General features: G+C 45.6%; 1 protein-coding gene across 8 annotated transcripts in view; it reads left to right on the top strand.

Annotated features, from left to right (window-relative positions):
- DGKG (diacylglycerol kinase gamma) overlaps window positions 1-23,959 on the top strand; it is a 198,697-nt gene that overhangs the window by 127,203 nt on the left and 47,535 nt on the right. For all 8 annotated transcript variants that reach the window (XR_008997165.1, XR_008997166.1, XM_057500889.1 and 5 more), the window contains one exon: window positions 5,555-5,645. Coding sequence is in view for 6 of the 8 variants with exons in the window: in XM_057500889.1 (XP_057356872.1) it covers window positions 5,555-5,645 (91 nt within the window). In the remaining 2 variants the exon portion in view is untranslated. The remainder of the gene's footprint in view (window positions 1-5,554; window positions 5,646-23,959) is intronic.

Here is a 23,959-nt window from a genome sequence, read left to right as displayed (position 1 = left end):
TGTTTAGCAGAGTGCACAACCAAAAGGCCAAAGCCTTCCTGATGAGGGGCCTTCTCTACTGCCAGATCAGCAAATGCCATGCTTTACAGATCAGCTCTGACAATGGAGAAAGATTACCGCTCCCCTGGTGGTTTGGTATGCAGTGACGGTAGGTAGGAGTCTGGTTTCCTTCCTGATCTAGCAGCTGAGAAAGGAGGCAGCCAGGAGCCTGCAGAGAATCCTGCCTCAGGGAAGTCCTTGGCAATACCCAGTGTAAACAAAGAAATGTTCTGTCTTATGGTCTCTTCTGTCACGTGGCCTGAAGCCACCTCTATCTCAGAGCCCACCATTAATGGCTCAATCATGCCAGGCCTGGGAGGCATCTTTAACTGATCAGCCTTTATCCCAACAGGAGTCTCTTCCTTTCTCTGTCCCTGCCTTTGTACTTTCAACCATCATGGTGGCTAGGACAGAGAAAGCCAAAATAATCCCCTTTTACATTATCTCAAATAAAGGCTGCTGGCTACTTTTCTGAGTAACCAGGTAAGTGACCTGCATTAGGAAAGAGAGTACTTTGATTGTTGACAGGGCATCAGCAACATTCAATCAATAAACATTTAGTGTATATAGGGTGTGAGGGCCTTCTATAGACCAATACCTGTTCCACATGATTTTAAATATATCTTTTAATACTTATATCACCCTGTGAATTAAGTATTGGACTATCTGATACATAAAGAGGCTCAGAAATGTGAAAAATTTGCTCAAAGTTACATGACCCATAAAGGGCAGGGGCAGGTTTCTGAGCCCAGGCCTCCTTGGTTCTGGTCTGGGGTCTGTGCATTACAGAGGGGCTGTTAATGGCCCATGTTGAACCTGAAGTGGAAAGCGCTGAAGAGCGGTTTATATTTGTCTGCTAGCTTTCTCTGATTCCATTCTGTGCTGGGGATGATCCGCGGGCATTGCCTCTGCCTCATTTCTGGCTGAGCTCAGAGAAGGAAAGGTACAGGGTGTCTTGGGAGCATCTGGCTTGGCCAGTGGTCAATTCTAGTCTCCATGACTTTCTGAGATTTTGTAGATCCAAGACCAGGAGGTTCCGGTGACAAATCCATTTCAAATTCCCCTAGAACTCAACTGGCCACTGAGAGCTGGGAGGGTCTGGCACTCTTTATCAAACACAGCACTAACATCCCAACTAACTAGGCTCCCAAGTGCATCATCCATTTAACAACCTGGTGAAGGAGAGCTGTAGCAGTCTGGTAAGTGTAACACAAGCACAAACAGCACGCCACACAATAGGCAAAAGCGTGCCAAGGTAGGGTGGCAAGGTAGCAAACCACAGGCTCTGGGGTCAGACAGGTTTCAGTGTCCCCTCTGACCTAACTTTCTCTGCAACCTTAGGCAAGTTACTTACCCTTCCCAAGTCTTTGTCTCCTTATTTGTAGCAACTGTGCCTACCTCATAGGGTTCTTCAGAAACTGAAAGAGATAGTAGATGTAAAATGTTTAGCAGAGTGCAAAAACAAAGAGGAATAGAATGTATTTACTTCTAACTAAAACAGGCCAGAGTTAAAAGAAGAGAAATACAAGTTCTTAGATTTTGAACACATAATCTTCCATAGGTCAAAGTCAGATGTCTTGGTGAAGCTGTTAGAAGTATATAAGCTCTGTGAGGGCTGAGATCCCATCTCTTATATCCATTACATATCTCCAGGCCCTACGCAGTGCCTGGCTTATAGTAGAGCTCAATAGATGTTCTATGGATGATGAATGGATGCATGGACGCACAGATGCATGGATGGACAGATGGATCAACAAACAAAAGCTCTATCCTTCAATTACAAAGAGGACTGCCACTGAAGAACTGATCTCCCGTGCCCTTCTTAAAGTGAATGGCACCTGTCATCTCTCATGCTAAGACAAAAACATGGGTGTCACTTTGACTGCTCTATATCACTCAGTCCTTACAACCAACCAGCCCTGTCAGTTCCACCTCCTGAATTTTAGCTTGTGAATCCATTCTCTTCTCCCAAACTCTACTGTCACTACCTTTGTTCAGGCACTTCCCAATTCTCTCCTAGGTTTCTACATCACCTCCAAACTATTCTCCAGGCCTCTAGTCTGTACCCACCCCTTCCAATTCACTCTCCACATTTGGGACACAGTGATGTTTAAAAAGCACAAACCTGACCAGGTCACTACTGCCACCCCACCCCCACCCCCACTACCACCTACACTTGAGGATGGTCCATGACACACTATAGACTGTAAGATAAAGCCCAAACACCTCTAAGCATGGCATCCCCAGCCTTTACAGACTTACTCCTATCTGCCTCTCCAGCCTTACTCAGCCAGTCACCACCCCCCTCAAGTTCCCGGTCCCCTCCAGCAGGTTAATGTTCTCTTTTTCCTTTGCCATTGCCTGGGCTTCTTCCTCTGCCTGGAATGCCCTTTCTCCACTTTTTCCATCCCTTTCACAGCCTTCAGAACTCAACCCTGGCATTACCCCACCTAGGATGCTTTCACGACCCCAGCCCCACAAAGAATCGGATGTTCCTCCTCCCAGTACTCCAGTGTTGAGTACTTAGCCCATGACGTTATGATCTGTTTCCTTGTCTGTCTTTCCCAGGGGTCTGATTCATGGAATGTTGTGTTTTGTTCTTCATTATACCTAATATGCCCCTATCTAATCTGGGCACAATGAGTGTTTCTTGAATTGATACTTTGTCTCACACCAAACATGCACTTTCTCAGAAGCATATTTATAATCAGCATCATATCTTCGGACAATCATGTGACCAGTCAAGGTAATTAACTAAGAATTAGGGTGTGGTCTGTGACTCTGAGGGGAAAAAAAGCTATTAGAATAGGCATGTGGGAAACACATGTTTTTAACCAAAAGTCAAGATATATGATCTGATAAACATGATCACATACTTTGTGTCCCAGACATTTTTGAATATAGAATGTCTATGGCCGCCCAGCCTGATCTGTCATTTTGGCCTTATCCTGTTATCCAAATAGGCCTACTCAAGACAATGACTTAATAGTTAATAAGTAAGTAGCTAATATTATTGGCAAGCTTATTATGCAACAAGCCTTATGTGAAGTGCTTTGCTATAGTCTCAATCTTCTCAACTACCCTTTGAAGCACATCTTTTTATTATCTCCATTTTACAGATGTGGAAACTGAGGCTTAAAAAACTTGCTAAAGATTACACAGCAAGCAGTGGGCATCTCCCCAGCAATGGACAAATAGTCTGTTTGATCCCCTCAGTCATTCTGTGATACTGACCTAACCATGACCTCATAACCTTATTAGATCATCAGAAGAGCCATTTCTGGGCAAAAATAGCTTGTAGCTTCCAAAATTTTTTATTAAAACTCTAAATCTCCTGGCAATAACCTTCAAAAGTTATGATTCAGATCAGCAGTGATATTCGAAAATGGAATCACAATGCAGGTCTCTTGGCTACGAAAATTCCAGGAGGAACGCTCAACCCTGACATTTATGACAATTTGTATTTTGCTCTTACTGGGTCATTTGCCGTAGTTGTCTATTGAAAGGCACCGACTCTCATTCTTTCCTCCCTTTCAGGTTTGATCAGTCTGTCCTCTGCCTTGATTGTCATTTCATTGGGATCTAGAGCAATGTTTCTCAAAGTCCTGACAGCTGACCACATGCATAATGATTGATCACTTGGGCACTCATAAAAATGCATATTCCTGGGCTCCATCCCACAACTGTCACATAGAATCTCCATGGACTGGAGCCCAGGAAGCAGCATTTTGATCACATTCCCCAAGTAATTCTTATGAATACTAATATTTTAGAACTACAAATGCAGTCTCCAGATTATCACAACTCCAAGAGTGATCCCTGGACCAGCATCAGCAGCAACCAAAAAGCAAGGAATTCTTCAACCCCCATCCTGAAGTACTGAATCCAAACCTGAGTTTTAATGAATCCTCAGGTGATTTGTATTCACATTACTGTGCATACAGAGAACCAGTGATCTAGAAGAGTGTTTCCCTATTTTTCACATCATGGCATGCATAGGAAACAGGGCATTTGTCCAGCACGCAGATGAGAATGCCTGCTGTGGCACTGGGGCTGGGCCTGCCCCAGACCCTGGGGGGTGACCCTGAAGGTGGAGGAGATTAGCATCTCAGGCACACCTCTGCCACAGCACGCTGGTTGAGAAGCCCTGGTCTACTTGATGTACTAGCTTTCTTCATGAGGCATTAACTCCCAAAATCTTGCTTATTCTCACTTCCTCATCATTTATCCTTTATTTTCATGCAGACCAGGAGTCAGAAAGGTTACATCCCAATAAACTGGGTTTTAGAAATCTTTATGCAATGGAAGACTACAGTCACATCTTCAAGTTCTAGAGGGACTCTGAGAAATGCAGGAAGAGTTATGCCTGTTATTCTGAGGATTCATCTGCTGTGGCCTAGGGAAAACTAGCAAGAAATAAGAGCCTTCCTCCCTCTAAAGAATGCTCCTCTCCTCTTAGTCCACAAATCTGAGGATGGAGGATCAACAATGTATAGGGTGGCTTCCTCTCTCCTGAAGAATGTGCCAACAAGAATGTGGTTCTGTTTAATCCTTCCTTAGCAAAATTTGCCAGGTTGTAAACCAGACAGATGACCGTCTCCTAGTCAGCTCCTGATAGGGGGACAATAGTTGGGATTGAGGGAATGGAATCAGTTCAGAAGCACTTCCCAGTGAGACCATCTGATCAAAAGGACGCAGTGTCAGAACACATCATCTGACTTTGCAAAGCCCCCAGCTGCATGGGAATTCTATTTTTCCCCAGTAAGAAAAATTCTGAAAAATTTTAAAGCTCGAAAGGGTAAGCTCTTACTATGAAGCAAATACGACACTAAATGAAGGATTGCCGTGGCCTAAGCAAATATAGTGAGAAAGAGGTGGGGGGACTGTTGCTACCAAACACTCACTTTTCCTCTCTTTCCACCTTGCCTGCCAATCTGCGTCTAATGCTCTCTTCTCTGCTTCCCCCAGTCAAAGTATATATAGACAGAGTAGCACATATTTTGGCTGGTTTAGTGTGGGACTATTCCTCGTCTGTCCTGAGACTATCCATCCCTTGAATCCCAAAAAGGCATCTGGTCTTCCCTTTCCACCCCAATTATACCCAAGAGAGAACTCTGCCTGAAGTCCCTCTGCATTAGTAGTAGAAAGGACAGTGACCAGAGCATATTGTCACTAGCCACCACTGACTGATTTCCGTGGAACTCTTGCTTTGATCCAGGTAGAGAGGCAAGCAAGCCTGTCTCCTGCTCTAACCATGACATGCAGAAAGCAGTTAGTTGGAAGTTCACACAGAGTAGCTGTGATGTCTAAGAAACAAATAGGTTTTTCTCTGAGTTTGTAGCAAGAACATTTGGTAAAAAAAAATTTCCATCCTTGATCATCTGATTAACAAGTGCTGAAAAGCTAAGACTGGGGAATGCTGAGGGCCTGGGCCTGCCAGCCTCAATGGCGTAGCTATTTCACATGGTCGTTTCAAACACACAGTATTGAGCCATCTCTCTGCTTCATGGTCCAGGATGAAGAACAAGCTGTGGTACTTTGAATTTGGCACCTCAGAGACCTTTGCAGCCACCTGCAAGAAACTCCACGACCACATAGAACTGGAGGTAAGTGGGGAGAAGGCTTCCCGGACCTTGGTTCTGCTCCTGGACTGTCACACACACACCCTAAGGACGTGTCACCTTGGGTCCTTAAAAAGTGAGCCAAAGTGTAGTCCCTTTGTTGTACCTCTATCCTGTTTCCACACATCTCCACAACCTCGCTCAGAGGGGCTTTAGTCGTCAACCTGCCTTTCTCGGCCTGTCCAGGGAGCCCTTGGGGCTCTGGGACCTAGAGACCAGAGGACCCAGGACCACAGTCCTTTCCTGTCCTCTGCCCTCAGCCCTTTCCCACTGTGGCCTGCAATTCCCCTTTTTCAGAGAGGTGAAGATTCAATTGTCACCAGCTAGGTGAGAGGAGCTGTTCTTGGGGTACAAGCAATGTTCCAAGCCTGGTAAAAGTCTGAGAATTAATGAACACAGGTAGCAGGGTTGAGGGGTATGGGGGTTGAGGCCAGGGGGTGATCAGCCATCCCCCAGCTCACCAGGTCTCAGCATTTACAGCTGCTTTAAGGACCGACTCATAGGACCTAGGCTCAGCTACTTGTGCAGTTGCTCAGAAGGGCCCTTGGCTTAATGCTCTTTTGTCACCATCTTGAAATTCTTGATAAGTTTTTAACAAAGGGCCCTGCCGTTTCATTTTGAATTGGGACCCCCAAATGATGTAGCTGATCCTGCTGGTGCACTTGTGTTTTACTAACTCTTCCGGCACTTGTAGCGGCCTGCCTCAGATGGTTTGCCTGTCAGCTTCCCTCCCTTGGTTGATGAGCTGCCCGCTTCCCACTCCCTCCACTGCTGCTGGGTTGTTCTCATGAAGTCCTGAAGTCACTGCTACCAGGTCACCCTGGTCTCTGGCCACCTGAAAGCCAAACTTAGGTGCACGCCAGCTCTGTCCCTGCTCGGGAGGACCCCGGGCCTGCCGGTTCCCTTGCCCATAGTTCTCAGCTACCAACCCCACATTCCCAGGGGACTCAGGCCTCAAGTCTGATTTTCACTTGAGTAAAACAAGTGAATGAGGCAGCCAGAGAGTTCATCCAGGGTGGGCTCCTCTTAGCCCACCAGCCTTGTCCCTCCATCTGCATTAGCAGTCAAGTGGGGCCTGGACATCCCTTTGAGGAGGAGCATTTGGCCTGAAGCAGTGTGGGAAAGCCACACCACTCCCTGCCGGAAGGGAGCCTGCACTCACAGGGAATTTTCACAAGCAAAACACAAAGCCAGAGATTCTGCGCTTCTATTTGACTCATCTCCCCTCGGTTGCTGGGTTACCAGCCTCAGTGGGGGAGGAGCCAATGTGGCTAACGCCCTGAACTTGTGGCCAGCTCAGTCAGAGGGCAGAGAGGCATGGACTCGGGCGTGTCCGCAGGTGGCACCACCCACACCTGGGAGAGACTGAGGAGCCAGACATACTCTGTTGCTGCACAAAAGCACTGCCCCAGTGCTGCCTTAACAGAGAGGGCTGGCCTGGAGGGACCAAACGAGGCCGACAGAGATATATGTGTGCATTTTTCCTGTTGGCGTGATCATCTGGTGGGGTCTCTTTAAATGTATCCCAAGTGAGGGGCAGCCCTGGCCCAACCACTGCCAGCTGCAGGCACACAGCGACTGCTTGTTCTCCCTGCAGCTGGCCTTGAAACTGTGCCCAGAATAGAGCGGTCAGGTCCCCTGCCCCTGTGGCCTGCTCCCACCCCCGGCTCCAGGCTCCGGATCAGCAGTGCTGGCAGACCCCTCTGGGTCCGAGAACCACAGAGGCAGAGGGGCTGATGGCCTCATCGCTGAAGCTGCTGGTGGCCTTTGCAGGGGGTGCAGTTGTTCACTCTGTGGATCGCTGGCGGCTTGCAGGAGCACTTCCTGTTTTCCTTCTCTCCCCATAATGAGCCATTTTAGTATTTATTCATAGGGGTAAAGGGAGAAGGGTCATGTAACAGCCAGGTTTGGGGCAGGCACCATTTTTGCATCCAGAGAGTAGTGGGTGGCTGGTCCTGCACATCATGATCCAGAGAGGAACAAAGAAAGAGAAGGGGAAAGGCATGTGAGTGACAAGCATTAGGAGGCTGCTGAGAGCTACAGGTAGATGTGAGCATCCTGGGCCTCAGGAAGAGCAGGGGAGCAGCTACACAAAGAGGCCTCTAGATGTGGCTGCTGCACATAGCAGCCCAGGCTGGTGAGGATCAGCACAGGCCTGAGAATAACTCTACCTACACAGGTCATACTGCATATCACCATTTTCAAAGTCCTACTCACAGTCTTTCTTCCCAGGGCACAACACCCCTGGGAGCCTCATAGACCAGGTATTATTATTCCCATTTCATGGAAAAGCAAGCTGAGGCTCTGAGGTTTAGAAGGACACACATACAGAGAAGTAAAAGGGTGGAGGAAAAAGTCACATCTTTGACTGACTACCTTAATATGTCCTCATTTAATACAGTAATCCCTGAGCAAGCATTATCACATTTTTTAAAGGAGGAAACTAAGGCTCAGGTACATTCAGTAACTTGTCCAAGATTTCATTGAAAAAATTCTAGGTCTCCTGGAATGGGTTTGGCTTAGAACCCAATCAGTAGAGATCTACCTAACAAGGGCTAGAAACGCAGAGAATCCTTCAGCATTGATGAACTCTTTCTTCTTCCTTGACTCAGTGTGGGGCCGTTCGGTTCCCTCTTGCTTGAGGCACATGGGCAGGTCTGCTGAGAAACGCTTTGAAAGAGTGGAAGGCACAGTCCCACTGCTTATTTGAGGAAGAAATGGATTTAGTGGGGATGGTAGGAGAGAATCAGAGAGGAAGACTGCCTTAACGTTTGCAAAAGATTTTCCCACACAGTATCTCATTTTATTTTGATCACTTGTCAAACATGCAGGCAAATACTAGTGTCCTCACTCTATGCATGAGGAAACTGAGGCTGGAAGGTTCAGCAACCAAGAAAGGGCACAAAGTTCAGGGTTTCAGGGGAACAGAGAGTAGTCTGTTTAGTTTCTTCTTCTATGTGTGTGTCTATGTGTCACGCTAGTAAAAGGTTGAATGTTGAAACTTAAAGCTGAAATGAGATTATTGGGGGAAAGTGGCCAATGAAAGTCTGTCATGAAATATGGCCTGTTTCTCTGAGGCTCGTGGCTTGCTGAGAAGGACCAGGAGACTTGGTCGCTCCTCTGAAATAAAGCTTATAGCCTGCTTGACAAAGCACCACAAGCTGGTTAATATAGTTCTCACTTAACTAGTGCTAAGGAAACTGGATCCAGGGGCCCGGGAGCCACATGAGCTGGCTCAGAGACTCTGGACACTCTTTTGGGGGCTCAGAGACTCAGCTAGGGGAGAAGGTGACACTACACCTACTGTTCACCTGCAGACCCTCAGCCAGGGCTTTATGGTGAAAGGGGCCAGGCCTAGGTATGTAGGACCTGGGCTTAGCCCTGTTCTGCAATTAGGCTAAGTAACTTGTGTCTGGACCTCAACATTCTCATCTATAAAATGGGAAGAAAGGGGTTACCTACTTCCCAAGGCTATAATTCAGATTAGAGTTTTCAGGGCTTTTTTTTTTTTAAGTAACTAGCAAGGGTACTAAGTGCCCCCATGGAATCTGCAAAGCAGCCCAAGTGAAGCCCCTTTCCAGAGAAGGGGATAGAAGCTGAGAGAAGGCAAGAAGCTCACCTGAGGTCTACAGCCCATGAGTGGTCAGGCCAGGCTTCAAATCCAATTTCGCCCCAAACCCAAGAGTTTCAGGGCAGTACTGGCACTTCTGCCTAGAGCAGATTCTCAAACAGGTATGAGCCCTATCTGGCCTGTTTTTATTCACAAGCTTTTGTTTCTTTTATCATTTCGGATAACATTAAAAGCAGGCAAGAGATTTTTACGTTTATCAAAAAGAAAGCATAAAAACATATTGCAAATGCTTGCTCTAATGACTCCTTTACAGGAACACAGAGGAAAGCCTAGGAAAGCTAGTGTAGTGCCTGGAAATGGGTGCTCAGTAAATTTTGGCTAATTCTAATTAAGAGGCCAGCACGTCACCTACACGGCTATCATCATCCTGCTCTAAGGTCTCTCAGGGTCTCTGAGTCCCTGACTCCCCTTCCAAAGACATCCCACCATGCTCATTCTAATCTGATTTCTCCTGCATAAACAGGTGGGGAATGGGGTGAGGGAGGGACACAGTGAGTCACCTCCCCAGCCCCAGGCCCAGAATAGCCTTGTCAAGGTTTTCAGACATGATCATAGTGAGGTGAAGCAAACCAGGCAGGCTTCAAGTTAAACACTTATTTTACATGCTGTGGAAGTTTTTCATTCTACTTGCTAAAAATAAGAACTTCCAAGATTCCTTGATATTTTATCTACTTTAAAACAATGTTCACAAGAGAAGACTAGCCAGCTCCACTAATATGAATCTCTGCATGGGGAAAAGTGAATCCAAATTTGGAAGCTGCTCAAAAAAATCTGTTATCCAGTATATTTTGGGACTCTTCCACATCGGTTCCCCCCTTTCAATTGAGGATCTTTTAAAAAATACAACAAAGTCCTGAAAAGAGTATATCAAATTTCCCATATCAAATTGACATGTTAATATTTTATATCCCTCAAGCATTTTTTAATCAAAGGAATAAAATATTACACATAGAACTGCTCTCCACAATCCCTCTGTGCTCTGCAACTTGCCTTTTTCCCTCCCCATCACCTTCTTGAGATCCCTCCGTGTTGATCTTGGTAGAGCTATAGCTAGTTCACTGCTTTGAACTGCTCTGGGAACCCCACCCTTTGGTGGTGAGCAGGACCACCAGTGGAAACTCTCAGACACTGTGGTAGGAACATAAGTGGCAAAGCACTTTGGAGAGTAGCTTAGCAATATATGCTGAACCGAAAATGCATTTGTAGGCCATAAGACCCAGCAGGTTCTTCACAACCTAGACCTAGAGGATTCCTGCCTGTGAGCTCCCAGAGGAGGAGTGTGGAGATGGAGTGCACCATTTTTTTATTACAACGAAGTGGAACCAGTCCAAATGACTGTGTTATCCTAACACTTTAAAGAGTGTGAGGGAAAGTACTAAATGTCACTGAATTATATACTTTAAAATGGTTAATTCTGTGTTACATGAATTTCATCTCAATTTTTTTTAAATTTAATTTTACAAAAGGGAGTATGCTGGGCACAGTGCTAGGAATATTTAATCCATATCATGATATGAGTCCAGTCTATGAGAATCCTAAGTGTATCTTAATAAGTAATGAATCAGATTACTTTAAGATTGGGTGGATACCTGTACCTACTCCAATCCAATCAAGTGCCATTGTTTTTCAAAACAGAAATCAAGGACTCTATGGGTTAAGTAGCTTGACCAAGTTCACCCAGCCAGTAAGTGGCAGAAGAGAACCCATGCCACTCAAGCCCCATCTGGGGGCATTCTCTTATTCTGCCTTGGTATCCACCTGCACTACTGCAATAGACCTCTTCAGTGAGAGAGGAAGAGATCATAAGCACCTTGGCCTCTTCTGGCATCATTTAAACCTCAGCTTGAGCAGGTAGAGCCTTTCAGAGCTTGGAGTAAGAAAGGTGGGAACTGGCCAAATGCTCAGCCCATCAACCCAGCCATGGTGATTCCAAGAGAGATGAAATGAAAATCTGTTCATGGGGAAGGGGAAGTTGAGAAGGGCATTGAAGGGGATTTTGAATTATTGGAAAAGAAAAAGTGGCAGCCTGATTATGCATCAAACCCTACAGTCAGAAGAAAGCCTGGAAGGGGGCTCAGAAAGACATCCTCCTTCTCGTCTACTCCCTTCCTCAACCACGTCCAGTGGCTCCATCATTCCAGAATCATCCTCATTGTGCAGCCACCCAAGGCAGCTCTTACCCCTTCAAAGGTCTTTGTCCTACCACACCACAGTGTTCACTGCCCCAGGTACCATACCTCAGTCTCTTCCTTCTCCTCCTACTATGTACACTAAAACTCTTGTACTGATTATGAAAGTAACCCCAATTCATGTAGAACATTTTGAACTATAGAGGGGCAAAAAAGGAAAGAAAAGTAACCCACAGTCTCTCCAATGAGAGATCAGCACTATGATGATGTTGGCTTTGTTTCAATTCTGTAATAATATTAGCTGTTGTTTGTATAAAATCAGGCCTCTGGAGGACCTCTATAATTCTTTGATTTCTTAGATCCTTATCCATTTTTAAACAGATCTCCATCCTCCCTATCTTTCTACCTTTTTCAGCCATGCACTGAGTACAAGTTTTCTTTGCTGATCCTTAAAATCTTTTAGCCTAAGAGGAAATTGTTTCTGTCAATTTTGTGTTATAAAATCCCTTTGTTTGTTTACACTTTCTGACACATAACTTTTTCTCTCTTAAATGACCCTCTTTTTTATTTCCTACAAATGTGTACCCTGTATGTCACTTCAAGCCTCCATTCATCCACATGCTTTTATATTCTTGTTCTTTTCCATTTCCTTTGTTTTTTGTGAATTGCTTTGATTTTCTTTGTCTTCAGACTCCTGGCTATACATACTTCGTGTCTTTCAAGGACTTTGGAATAACTTTTAATGATGAATTCTCATGCCTACATTTTCACAAAGCAGTGGGGGGATATGCAGCACAGTGGATAGACAAGGCCCAGGGTAGGGGCCATGTGACTCAGCACACGGGGTTAGAAGGCACCCTCCCAACAGAATCCTAGAAGATTTCTAGGTTAACTTCTGCACCAACAAGCTTAACTTTTCTACCACCAAGGTCCAAAGAATAACTTACCCCAAGCAATGTCTATCCTGTCAGTGGGAAATATATTGGTCTTTTAGAATATTGAAAAAAATTTGTGATCTTCATCTCCACACTCAGGAGATTCAGGAACCTCAGAAAAAACAATCCCTTTCTGCTTCAACAACTGGTTCATGAAACAGAGAATACTATATACAAGTACATCTTCTTAGCTTATAGTGGATAGGTGTTTGTTCATCTATCCTAGTCAGTGGGTTCATAAACTTGCTGACCCTAGTATACAGAAAAGGAATTAAGAAGGTAGAAGAAATGACTCTATATGAGAGGGCACATGATCTAACAAGGGATTGGGTGAATACCAGTGCACACACAGACATGCTATATCTCTAGTCCATTAGGTTCAACAAATTAATAACAACAGTAGTCACTTCCTGAGCACTTACCTTGCCATAAGCTCTGTCCTGGCACTTTCTTAGCTTATTTTACCCTCCTAACAACTCTCCACAGTGTATATTATTCCCATTATTTACACAAGGAAACTGACTAAAAGATAAGATCTTTATCTCCTGAAGATAAATAAGTACTCCAAGATCAGATGAGTTTCAAACCCATGTGCCCCTCACAGAGCCAGAGAACTCCCCCTAGTAGATGGCCTCAGCATTACACTTCTGCTTTCCACCTAAAGCATGTGTCTATTGAGTTGGTCATAGGGCTCCAATTCAAGGCTTGACATATCTATCAGGCAGTCAGCTGTCTGAAGCAAGGACTGTTAATCATTCTGTATCCCCAAGCCTACCACCGCTCCTGAAAAGAGGTAGTTACTCTACAGTTATTCATTGTATAATTGAACCAAAGTGTGAAAATTCCCATAATTAGTGTGAACACTAATAGAAATTACCATCTGACCAGCCTCAAGTGATACCTTTTTATTGGAAGCCACCAGAATAAAAGGGACCCACTTCACTCTATCTGTAACGCAAAGGGGGAGATGGCTGAGCTTGCAGCCTGGCACTCTGGCCTTCTCCTAACTGTTTTGTGAGTGGGAAGACCTCCCACACCCATTTCTGAGCTATTGCTGGGACCTCTGAAAGGAGCAGAGGGTCTGGGACAACTGTGAACCCAGGGCAGGAAATGCCAGAGTTCTCCCACCTCTTTCCCACCAGAGTTAAGACAAGGAGTGGGTAGAGCCCATACGGCAGCAAGGGTGCCAGGCAGCTCTAGGGTTAGAGGAAGTGACCCTAAAAGGCAGAAGAAGAGGTCTCCACTATGAGCCCTCTCTTGTGGCCCAGAGCCTCCTGCCCTGAGGCCTGCCAGTTGCTATAGCCAGCAGCCCTGCTCCATCTGCAGGAAAGATTGACCCCTCAGAAAGCCCCATGCACCCCAAGTTGTCCTGAGCTCCCCAGACAGACAGCAATTCCTGTTAATCTGCATCCAGAGTAAGAATGCCTCAACACACCAGGTTTTTTTTTTTAACTTGGAGAGGGTGGAGCCGTGGATAGGAAATGGCTTTGCCCTCTGTCCAACTCTGAGGCAACCCACCACCATGGGCTCTGAGAAACAGCAGTTTTGTTTTGGAAACTGGCACCCAGTGCAGGCTTGCTCCTGGAAGTGGATTTGGTGCCCCCACCCCCCACCCCCAGCTGCAATGTTCTACTTCCAGCCTCCCTGCCAACTCCCTCTTCCAGCTGCCCCTCTCAAAGGCACCATTGTGCCCGCCTGGCACAGCAACAGAGGAGGGCTAAAGAGGAAAAAAACATTTTCTGCCCATGGGATGTCCTTAAGCAGGTTGTGGGTACACGGCTTCAATGTTGCGTTCCTTAAGCCCACACAAACCCGCCAAAACTCCATCATCCCTGTCACAGATGGAAACCACTTTCCAGCCTAACTGGCCCACCACAGCTCACTGTCAGAGAACGCAGAGCTGGGTGGGCAAGGCCAGTGGGGTGGGGGTGGGGGGTCATGATGATGCTTTTTCAGTACAGCAGTCTAGCCTGCCAAAGCACGGCTGAACGTTAACTCCCAAGCTCTGAACTGCAAAGGATTTAGTTCCACTTACCACTCAAGAAAAAGATTCATTCTGGCACATTCTGACAAGTGCACATCTAGCCACCTCCTGAATACTGTAAAGATAGGAAGCTCACTACTTTTCCAGAAGCCTGTTCCATTGCTGGCCAGGTCTGACTTTTATAAAGTTCCTTCCAATGTTGAAAAAAGATGTGTATCCCCTTCATCACCATATTCTTCCCTTGTCAGCACTTAGTACCTATGCTTGGAACAAAATAGGTGCACAATGGTTGCTTGCAAGATGCATGACTGAATCCCCCACCCACTGGGCCTATTTTACCTCTTGGAGTACAGAGACCATGCCTTCTTGCTCCTCCATGTGACTGCCCTTCATAGGGCTGAAGATCTATCTTCCATGTCATCTCCTATTGATCTTCACTGAGTAAATATCCCTTTTTCCTTACATGACTCAGTGTATGGATCCATGACTATCCTGACCACTCTTTTCTTGATAGACCTCATTTTTTCCCAGTGTCTTCACTCAAATGCAGAATCAAATCCCTTGTACTATCTAGAATATTCCAAAAGTGGTCTCTTAGATAACAAAACACAAGATTAACAGGCATCAGGTACATGCTCTGTTGGACTTGTCATTTGCATCTCATGCAGGAAAGGAGGTCCATGCAGCCTACCACAAACCTGGATAAATCTGGAAAAGAAGGACCTTCCTTAGTTTCATTGAGCCAATGTTTCCTTATCTGTAAAAACAAGGATACAAACATCTCAGGGTTGTAAAGATTAAACATAAAATATTTGAAGTGCCTGGTTCATATTAGTTACTCAATAAATGATATATATTATCATACAACATATGTATGTAAAAGTACCTAACTGCCCACAATAGACATCAGCATCTAAAATGATATAGAACAGCTCCTATGGATGCAGGGGAAGCCACTGGCCTGTAGGATTTACCTACAACTGCCAGGCCATTTTTGTTTTCTGTAGATAGTACTGGACTGTCTTCCAATAATGCCATCACCACTCATCAACAGCACTCAGTTATCGCCCTTTCTTGCCTCAGAATACACATCAGATTATTGAGACTAAAAACATTCTCTCTAGTTCTTCTCTAGGGAAAACAAACATCATTGTTTGCCCTGGCTGCTTTCCTTTCACTCCCAAATTTCTTTATTCTGGCCATAGGCCCTGCAGACGTGCAGATATCTACTCCTCCAAGGTGTGAGGGAGTCAGCTTGCTTGCTGGCACATCTCTTCGCAGCCCTGCTGTCGGCGATGTCACATTGGTAGCTTGAAAGTGGCCTTAGTGGGAGTATGTACATCATGGAACATCACACTCAGAGCTTCTTTCTGTTTTTTTCCCTGGAGATCCTGCTGTTAAACCTTTAGCGGCACACCCCTGGCTAGAGCATTGACCTGCTGTGAGCACCTTGAATACAAGGACTGTGTCCCATTTCTGTTTCATCCCCAGAGTCTAGCACAGAGTAAATAGGTTCTCATCATTCTTAATGGATAAAGGAATGCTTTTATCATCTGTCTTGTAATGTTTCCTTTATATAAATCATGCCGCACTTGCCCTATTCTTGTTACCAGCTGTTCAGATACAGATTTCCTTTACCTGTGATCAGAGGACAATGTCTTGCAGACTTGGATTAACTTTCCATATCTCTCCCTAACCTGGACATTCAGTCCTCTTTATCTGGTCAATATATTTACTTTAGGAAATTGTGGGGATTCATCTGAAAGGAAAGAAACCTTGCCAAATTTCTTGAAAGAATACCTTGGTTTACATTTTGGAATTTCTCCACACAGTCTTTCTTCCAATAACAAATAGTTACATTGGACATATGATATGGGTAAGAAATGCCAGGAACTATGGAGAAGACAGAGTTGTGCAGCATATGGTCCCTACCCACTGGGAGCTTAAAGCCTCCTGGGGACAAGCAAATACATATGCATAATACATGGCAGAATATATATTCTTTATAAGACAGAAAAACAAAGCAATGAAATTTGGAGAGGATCAATTTATAGCTAGAGCATTGGGAAAAGCCTCATAGAGGAGATAGCTTTTGGACTGGAAAGGTGGGATTTTAACAGGCATAAAAGAGCTGATTGGCAGTTTAGGCAGGGAAGACAGCAGAAACAAAAGCAAGTGGGCCTAACTCTGTGGTCTACATGTAGGCCAGTTCGGACTAACTTGACGCACCTTTGCTAGGGCCCAGCTAATGCTCTTTCTCAGCTACCCTCCTCTCTCCAAACCAAAGGGAACCTTGGATCAGTGTCAGTCTTCCTCACAGTCTAATTCATGCTCCAATCTGACAAACCAATTCATAGACCATCCTCCCCACCTACCAAAGCAGAAATGTTCCCACTGTAAATGAACATTACCACCCCCATCTTTCCCCAGAGCCCTATGGGACCCTGTAGCTGTGCAGGGTGGTGTCCCCATACTTTCCCTTCATCTAATGCCTCTTCCCTCAAAAAAATGAAGTGAGAGATCCTGGTCAAGTCTTTATGTCAGCTGTTCCTCTGCCCTTGAGTGTATGTCTGAGGCTCTGACATGGAGCCCAGGTGTCAAAGGACGCCACCCTCTCCTCTTGCTCATCCTCCTTTCAACCCATCATCCTCCTTTCAACCCCTATTCAAGTGTGTCCAGATGTTGTCCGTCTCTTCCTCAGCCTTGTCTCTTCCTCCCCACTGTAACTGAAGCATTGTTTTCCCTAGACATTTCCCAGCACTTCCCCACTTCCCTCTTCAAAAGACAACCCCCCCACCCCCATTTCACCCTCACTAAAGAAGGGAAGGACTCCAGTATCCTTCTCAGACCAATGTCCCACCACCATCATCAGCATTTTCCCTTTCACCCCATCTACTTCCCATCCTAGGCACTCCCAACTTCCTCCTGCCTCTATGCACTCACCCACCAAGTGTTCATTGAGGATCTTCTCTGCCTCAATCATCCATGAAAATGCTTTTCCTCAATCGCGCTACCATTTTCAATCCCATCTTTTCTCCCCAGCCTCATCTGCCACCAAACCACGTAGCTATTCTGACTCTGTTCCCTTACTACCACCCCTACTCATACTAGTTAAGCCCTAGCTCTTGCAAGAGATAGCTGTGAAATCTAAGGTCACTTACCAACTTTAGACTCTCACTGTTCTCATTTTAGTAATTAGAAATTACCAATCTAATGTTCCATCTGGCTTTCCCATTCTAAGATTCTATGCTTTGGCCCTCATCCAGCTGCCAAAATTTCTGTTTACAACATCACTCATGACCTCTTGGTTACCAAAGCAAATGACCAAGGTCTAATTCCAGATCGACCAACTCTAATTAGCTATGTGACTTTGGGCCATTCCTTTCACCTTTTTAACCCATATTTTTCTCATTATTTCTCATCTATAAAATGCAGTGATTCAACTGAATGGCTTTCCAAGACTCTTCAGGTCTTTAATTCCATGAGAACACAGGTACAGGGTGAGCAAGAGACCCTTTACTGAGAGTAGACAAAGAATTCATGGAGAAAATAGCATTTGTAAAGATTTAGAAGAAAAGCACAGAAGGGGTACTAGGGTGTACTCAGGGTGTCCTAGGGGACTATAATAATGGGCCTAGAAAAGCATCATGATCCACTGATTTAAGAACTGTATAAAAAAATGGAAGATTCAAGCTGACAATAACTGAGTCCACTAACCAATCTGAACATCACTAAAATATGACACAATCTATGTGCCTCCTAATGAGATACAATTAGAAATACAGAGCCCCACTGATAAAGCATTCTTGCCAAAAAGTCACCCTGAATCAAGCCCCTAGATCTGAAAGGACCAATTTTAGTGAACATACGGAATCTAGACTGTGAACGTGTTTAAAAGACACCTCATGTACACAATCAGCAAATTCTGGACTCTGGGAAACACTCAGCCTTACTTCTCAAAGCGAATGTTGTCCATCACACACAGCATCAGTAACACTGGGGACCATGTAGAAATGCTGAGTTTCAGGTCCCACCTCAGACCTGCTGAATCAGAATCTGCATTTTAATAATCCTGAAGTGATTTACATGCACATTAAAATTTGAGAAGCCCTGCTGTGCAGGACAAGTGGCCTATTTCTTTCAATAAATATTGAAAGACAAGGAAAAACAGGATGGGGAATTTATAGATCAAAAGAAACATAAGAGATACATCAATGAAATTCAATCTATAGACCTTTCAGACAAGCCAATTATTTTTTTAAATGAGACTATCTCGGAAATTTGAACAATTACTAGGTGTTTATCAATATTAAGTAATTACCATTACTTTTTTAAAGTGCTGATAGTACTGGGGTAATTCTTTTTTTTTAAAGAGTGTTATTTAAAGATACAGATAGAGGTACTTATGGATGAAATGATAGAATATCAGGGATTTGCTATTAAGTAACTCAGTATGGAAGTGGGAAAACAAACTAAGGTAGAGTTAAGACAAGAGTAGCTTCCAGTTGCTAATTGCTGAGTCTGAGATTTGAGGTATGTGGGTTTATTACTCTTCCTACTTTCCTGTATATTTGGAAATACCTATAAAAAAAGATTAAAAACAAAAAGACCAATGAGTCATCAAAGATGGGAGGGACGAATCATGATAACGCAGTGTAAGGGAACCCGAGAGAAATTTTCAGACTAAAAGGGGACAAATGCTCCCAGAGCCATTGAGGTCTGGGTCCCACCTGCGATCTGGCCTGGAAGACGACATACCAGGCAGCAGACACAGCCTAACGGCAGGACTATGAAGCAACGCAATCCGCGTTCTAAACCAGGGAAAATCGACGTAATCCGTGGCACAGTCAATCGAGGTTAGACAAAAGGAGAATTTCCTACTTGCTAAAAACTGAAACAGGTCATCAAATAAATTATGGGATCTCCTTCTCTAAGGACCTTCAGAAATAGGATCGACAGGGCTGAAATGGCAGCGGCCTCACTCATGTGGGGGTGGCGGTGGGGGCGGGGGAGGGTTCTGATCCGTCAGCTTCTCCAGGTCACCGAGGCCGGCAAGCACCCACGCCTTCCCTCACCTCCACTGCTCTCTGAACCTCTCAGGGAGCGCCAAGAATTTGGCGGGTTCTGGTTCTACCCAGAATTATGGGGACTTTAGGGATCCAAGAGAGGTCAAAGCGGGGAAAGAGGGCTTGGTAGGGAGCGGCTGAATACGAATTCCCAGCATTCTTTTCATTTGCACCTGAATGAGCTTCGGCTTCCTACCCAGTCCCCGGTTACCTGAGCGCGGGCTCTCCACCAAACAAACCTACCATCCCAGGATCAGGAAGAAACCAGAACTACGGATATTGCCTTTGCTATGCGGACCAGGGCTGAACGTGGCCGACAACTGCGGACAGGCGCAGCGGGTCCGGGAGGAGGCGGGAACGGGCCGCTCCGGGCCTGGGCTCGGGCAGATTCCTGAACCGCTTCCAGAAGGGCAGGCGCGGGGCTGACCCCAGGCACCCGGCTCCAGCCGACCCGCGGCTGGCAGCGCCGCCTCGGACCCAGGAGGCCCCCCGGTCCCTCACCTCGCCGCCCGTGTGCTCCACGAGCATGACTTCGGGCGTGTGCACTCTCGCTACCGGGACGAGGGCTGTCTGCTTCGGTCCGCACACCCAGCTGTAAATACCTGGGTCAGCGTGGCCTGGGGTTGGAGAGGAGCCTCCTAGTCCAGTGCCAGGTTAGGGGTGGTTAATGGTGTGCGCAGGGACCGCCGCCCTCCTTGCACTCTCCCCAGGAGCCCCCCAGGCCCGAGCAGGGGAGAGGGCCCGATGACGTCATGGAACTGTTGGAGGATTTAGCTCAGGAACCGCCGGAGAGGCCCTGGGACGCGTGATCCATTTAAACCGACGGTGTACTATTCTCGGCTCCATTTTCCCAAATCCCGCATGGCAGATTTCCAGCTTTCCCGAGACCTAAGCGGGCCTGGGGTTCTGAAGGAAATCAGTACGTGCCGTCTAGGCCAAGATCCCCGGAGAATGGGCTTGCAAGTATGGGCTGGCAAGGCTCACTAGCATGGGTTGGGCCAAGAGGGCATGAAAATCTCAGGTAGTGGAACAATGATTTCAGGCCGAAATATGCCTCATAGCACAGGTAATGTTATCATTAACTGTAATAACAAAGCAGACAGCTAAGGAATGCTACCGTCTTCCAGAGATCAAACCCTGAAGTAGATGCTACCACCCCTCCCCCACCCCCATTTTAAAGATGACAAATTGAAGCTCCAAAAGGTTAGGGAACTAAAGCAGGATCACGCGGCCAGCAAATGACAGAATCGAGATTCAAGCCCCATGTCTTTGTCTCCAAGCCCGGGCATGCTCTTTCTCAGACACCACGGTTGCCTCTCAGTTCAAATAGGTGCATTCCAGAGGCGGGGGCATCTTCCTCCCAGTCTCCAGGCTCCTCCCACCTCTTCTAGTCTATTTGACCCAGTCTGTCTATAACCCAGCGAGATAATGGGGGAAGGGGACAATGCGCCAGACAGCAGTGGGGCCTCTTTGCTCTTACAGAACGAGGTCGACGGTTTACAAGTTAATAACTAACAGTCCTAGCTGGTTATGACGAGATGGAGGGGACAACCTACTCTGAAAATTGCAGTCGTTTTTTTTTTAGTTACTTTGTAGAACACTGTGTGCCAAAGACTGCTGTGCTAGTCCTATGTCCTTTTTTTTTTTTTTTTTTACAGAGCTGGCACAGAGGCAATATGTAGTAATACTGATATCCAACACTGATGTGCCAGGCACTACTCTTAAGTACCCTACAAGACAGAGTGGTGGTGGGAAGATTTCAATTATTCAAAGAACAGCTGGAAGTTTAATTTTACTATAAGTCTAGCATCAGCAAAAGCTCCAATTTGCCTCACTGACTCTTTCATCTCCGGAGAGGGATGTAGCATTTGACTGCCTCGGTTTGCATCCTAGCTCTGCCAGCTTGTAGAGTGGCAAGTTGTGAAGCCTTGAGAAGACACCGTAACCCCTGTGCGACCCTCTCACTCGGGGGTAGCAATGGTGTCTCCATCCTCATGTTCATATAAGAATCCCAGGACCAACACAGTGTCCAAAGAAGCTCTTGCCAAACATGAGCTGCTAATATTATTATTACCTCTAGAAGAGAAGGAGCATTGTGACCAACAATGAATAAATTGAGGGGATGTAGAAGTAACTACAACGAAGAAGGAAAGTGGCTGTGTTGTCTAGGAGGTGATAAAGATGAGGGTATATGTGTACAAAGGATGGAAGACACTCCGACATAAATTTTTAATAATTCACTAATTCTTTTGAGAAGAAAAATAATTTTTTCTTAAACCCCCATGACAACAGCAGGGCGCTGTGGGTTGAGCCCATACTTTCAGGAGACTGCACACACACATCCATCACATGTGCAAAGACAGAGTAGGGGCATGCAGTCAGGTGGGAAGGCACAAAAGCAACTCAGCCTTGAAGCCTGGTTCAGGCAAGCTGAAGGCTACACAGAATGTTAGACAATGTCTGAAGCAAAAAAGAACAGGGAAAACATAGCTCATTAGGACTTAGCCATTCCAAAAGAGTTTTTACCTTTTCCAGAGAGTAGCCCTAATGAAAAATCAAAGAACAAATGCTCAAGGTGGGTACCAGAGCCCAAAGTACATCAACAGAGAACTGACAGGCCTTGGAAAACACACACACATATGAATGTGTGGAAAATGCACATATTTGAATAACTTGCTGGACAAACCTAAATATGTCATCCAGGGACCACTTTGAAAACTCTAGAGAACAGAGCAGGTTCCATCCAATGAGAAGCAAATAGACAAATGTTCCAAGATTCTGGAATAAATTATGAACCAAGTTTTTTCCCTTTACACACAGACATTCATGATTTAAAAGAGTTCTCTTATTCCTTTACTAGTAGAGGTTATAGGGTGGTCATTTAGGAAATGCTGTTTGATCTCAGAGCAGTGTCTTCTATTTTAGTGGAAAGAACATGGGATTGAGGTCTGGAGACCTGGATACTAGCCCTGCTCCATCTTTCATAAATTGGGTGACCACAGGCAAGTCCCTTAACCTTGCTGTGCCTCATTTGTGAAAGATAGGGCATTTTTCCTTGGTTCTTCTCCTAAGTTCCATGACTCCACAGTATGATGAAGAGTGAGGTGAGTGAAAGTCCAGACCAGAGGACGCAGCCCCAAGAAAGCAGCCACACCTGAAAGCTGTCTAATGTGTGATGTCAAATGTGTTAAACTGACCAAGGGGGCAGCTTAACAGGTTTGGTCCCTGTTTTGGCCCTTCATACACATGTATTAATGACTTAGTCCCCACTGGAGTGCTATGGCAAGGGTCATAGAATACAGATTTAAAATAAACTAGATGGACTGGAGAAGGCTTAGGCTGAATGCCAGATTAAATTAACAGACATAAATTTAAAGCCCTATGTGTAACTTATAAAGCAAAAATACCTACACGAGTTCAGGATAGAGAAGAACAGCTGAGAAGTAGATGATGGGATGAGGTCTGGGTGTCTGAGATGCCCACCCATTCAAGCCATCATCTAGTGGCTAAAAAAAGAGCTATTGCAACCATGATCACACCTACCAGCAAGGATAATGACAATGGGGGACATGTGTTGAGCATTTACATGGGTTCCCCATGCTATCTCATTTCTGGGACATGATCGTGTGACAGGCTCCCAACCTGAGGCAGTGCTGGTGCTGTGGCCGCCTGTGCCATCTGATAGTGTCAGGGGTGTTGTTTTCAATGCTGAGGCTCTGTGGCGTAGGAGAGTAACAAACCGTAGTGCATGCAGAGTAGGACAACCGAGATGGGGAAAATCTGAAAACCAGACTCCTCAGGAGGGACAGAGAGAGCTGATAGTGCTTGGCCCAGAGGAGGCACAACCAAATGGTAGTGGGCGAGGGAGGAGAAGTGAATGAGTGGCTAAGACTTCTGCTCTGACCGCCTGCCCTCAAACGTGTGCGCTGCCACTTGTAAGTTGTGTGACTTTGGGCAAGTTATGTAACCACCTCTGTGCCTCAGTTTTCCCAAATGTAAATGGGGGTAGTCATTGTAAGGAATTTGTAAGATGATTATGAAGGTAATGAGTGTGTGTAAACGCTTACCTGGCAGACGGCTATGCTTAATACATATGTTGCTGTGATTGTCATCTTGTGTCTGGTAAGCTGTCCCCACAGAGGAAGGGAAAGCCATTCTGTCTGACTTCAGAAGGAAGAATAGGACCCATAGGGGTAGCAGGAAGAGAATCTGGTTCAACATGAAGACGTTTTTCAAATGATGAGAACTTCCCAATGAAGAAATGAGTTCCCAGTTCCCAGATAAGCTCATTCGATTCCATTGTGTAGTTAGTGAAAGGAGTCATAGGGATGATAAGATACCATAAATAAAGTACTTCAAAGAAATCAAGGGATAAGCCAATATGAATGGCAATACGTCCTGCCTTTCTATTCCTCCTCTGCTGATTTCTCAAAGACAGTGAATTTTTGTTGCTTGCCTTTGATTTTTCCTGCCTCACAATAAGCAGGATAAAGAGCTTGGGCTTTGCAGTCAAATTCCCTAATTTTGAATCCCTACTCTGTTATTTAGCAGCTG

This window comes from Manis pentadactyla, chromosome 1 (assembly GCF_030020395.1).
Source record: "Manis pentadactyla isolate mManPen7 chromosome 1, mManPen7.hap1, whole genome shotgun sequence".
NCBI lineage: Eukaryota > Metazoa > Chordata > Mammalia > Pholidota > Manidae > Manis > Manis pentadactyla.
The sequence above is the reverse complement of the archived record's forward strand: the minus strand, read 5'-3'. Positions and strand labels throughout refer to the sequence as shown.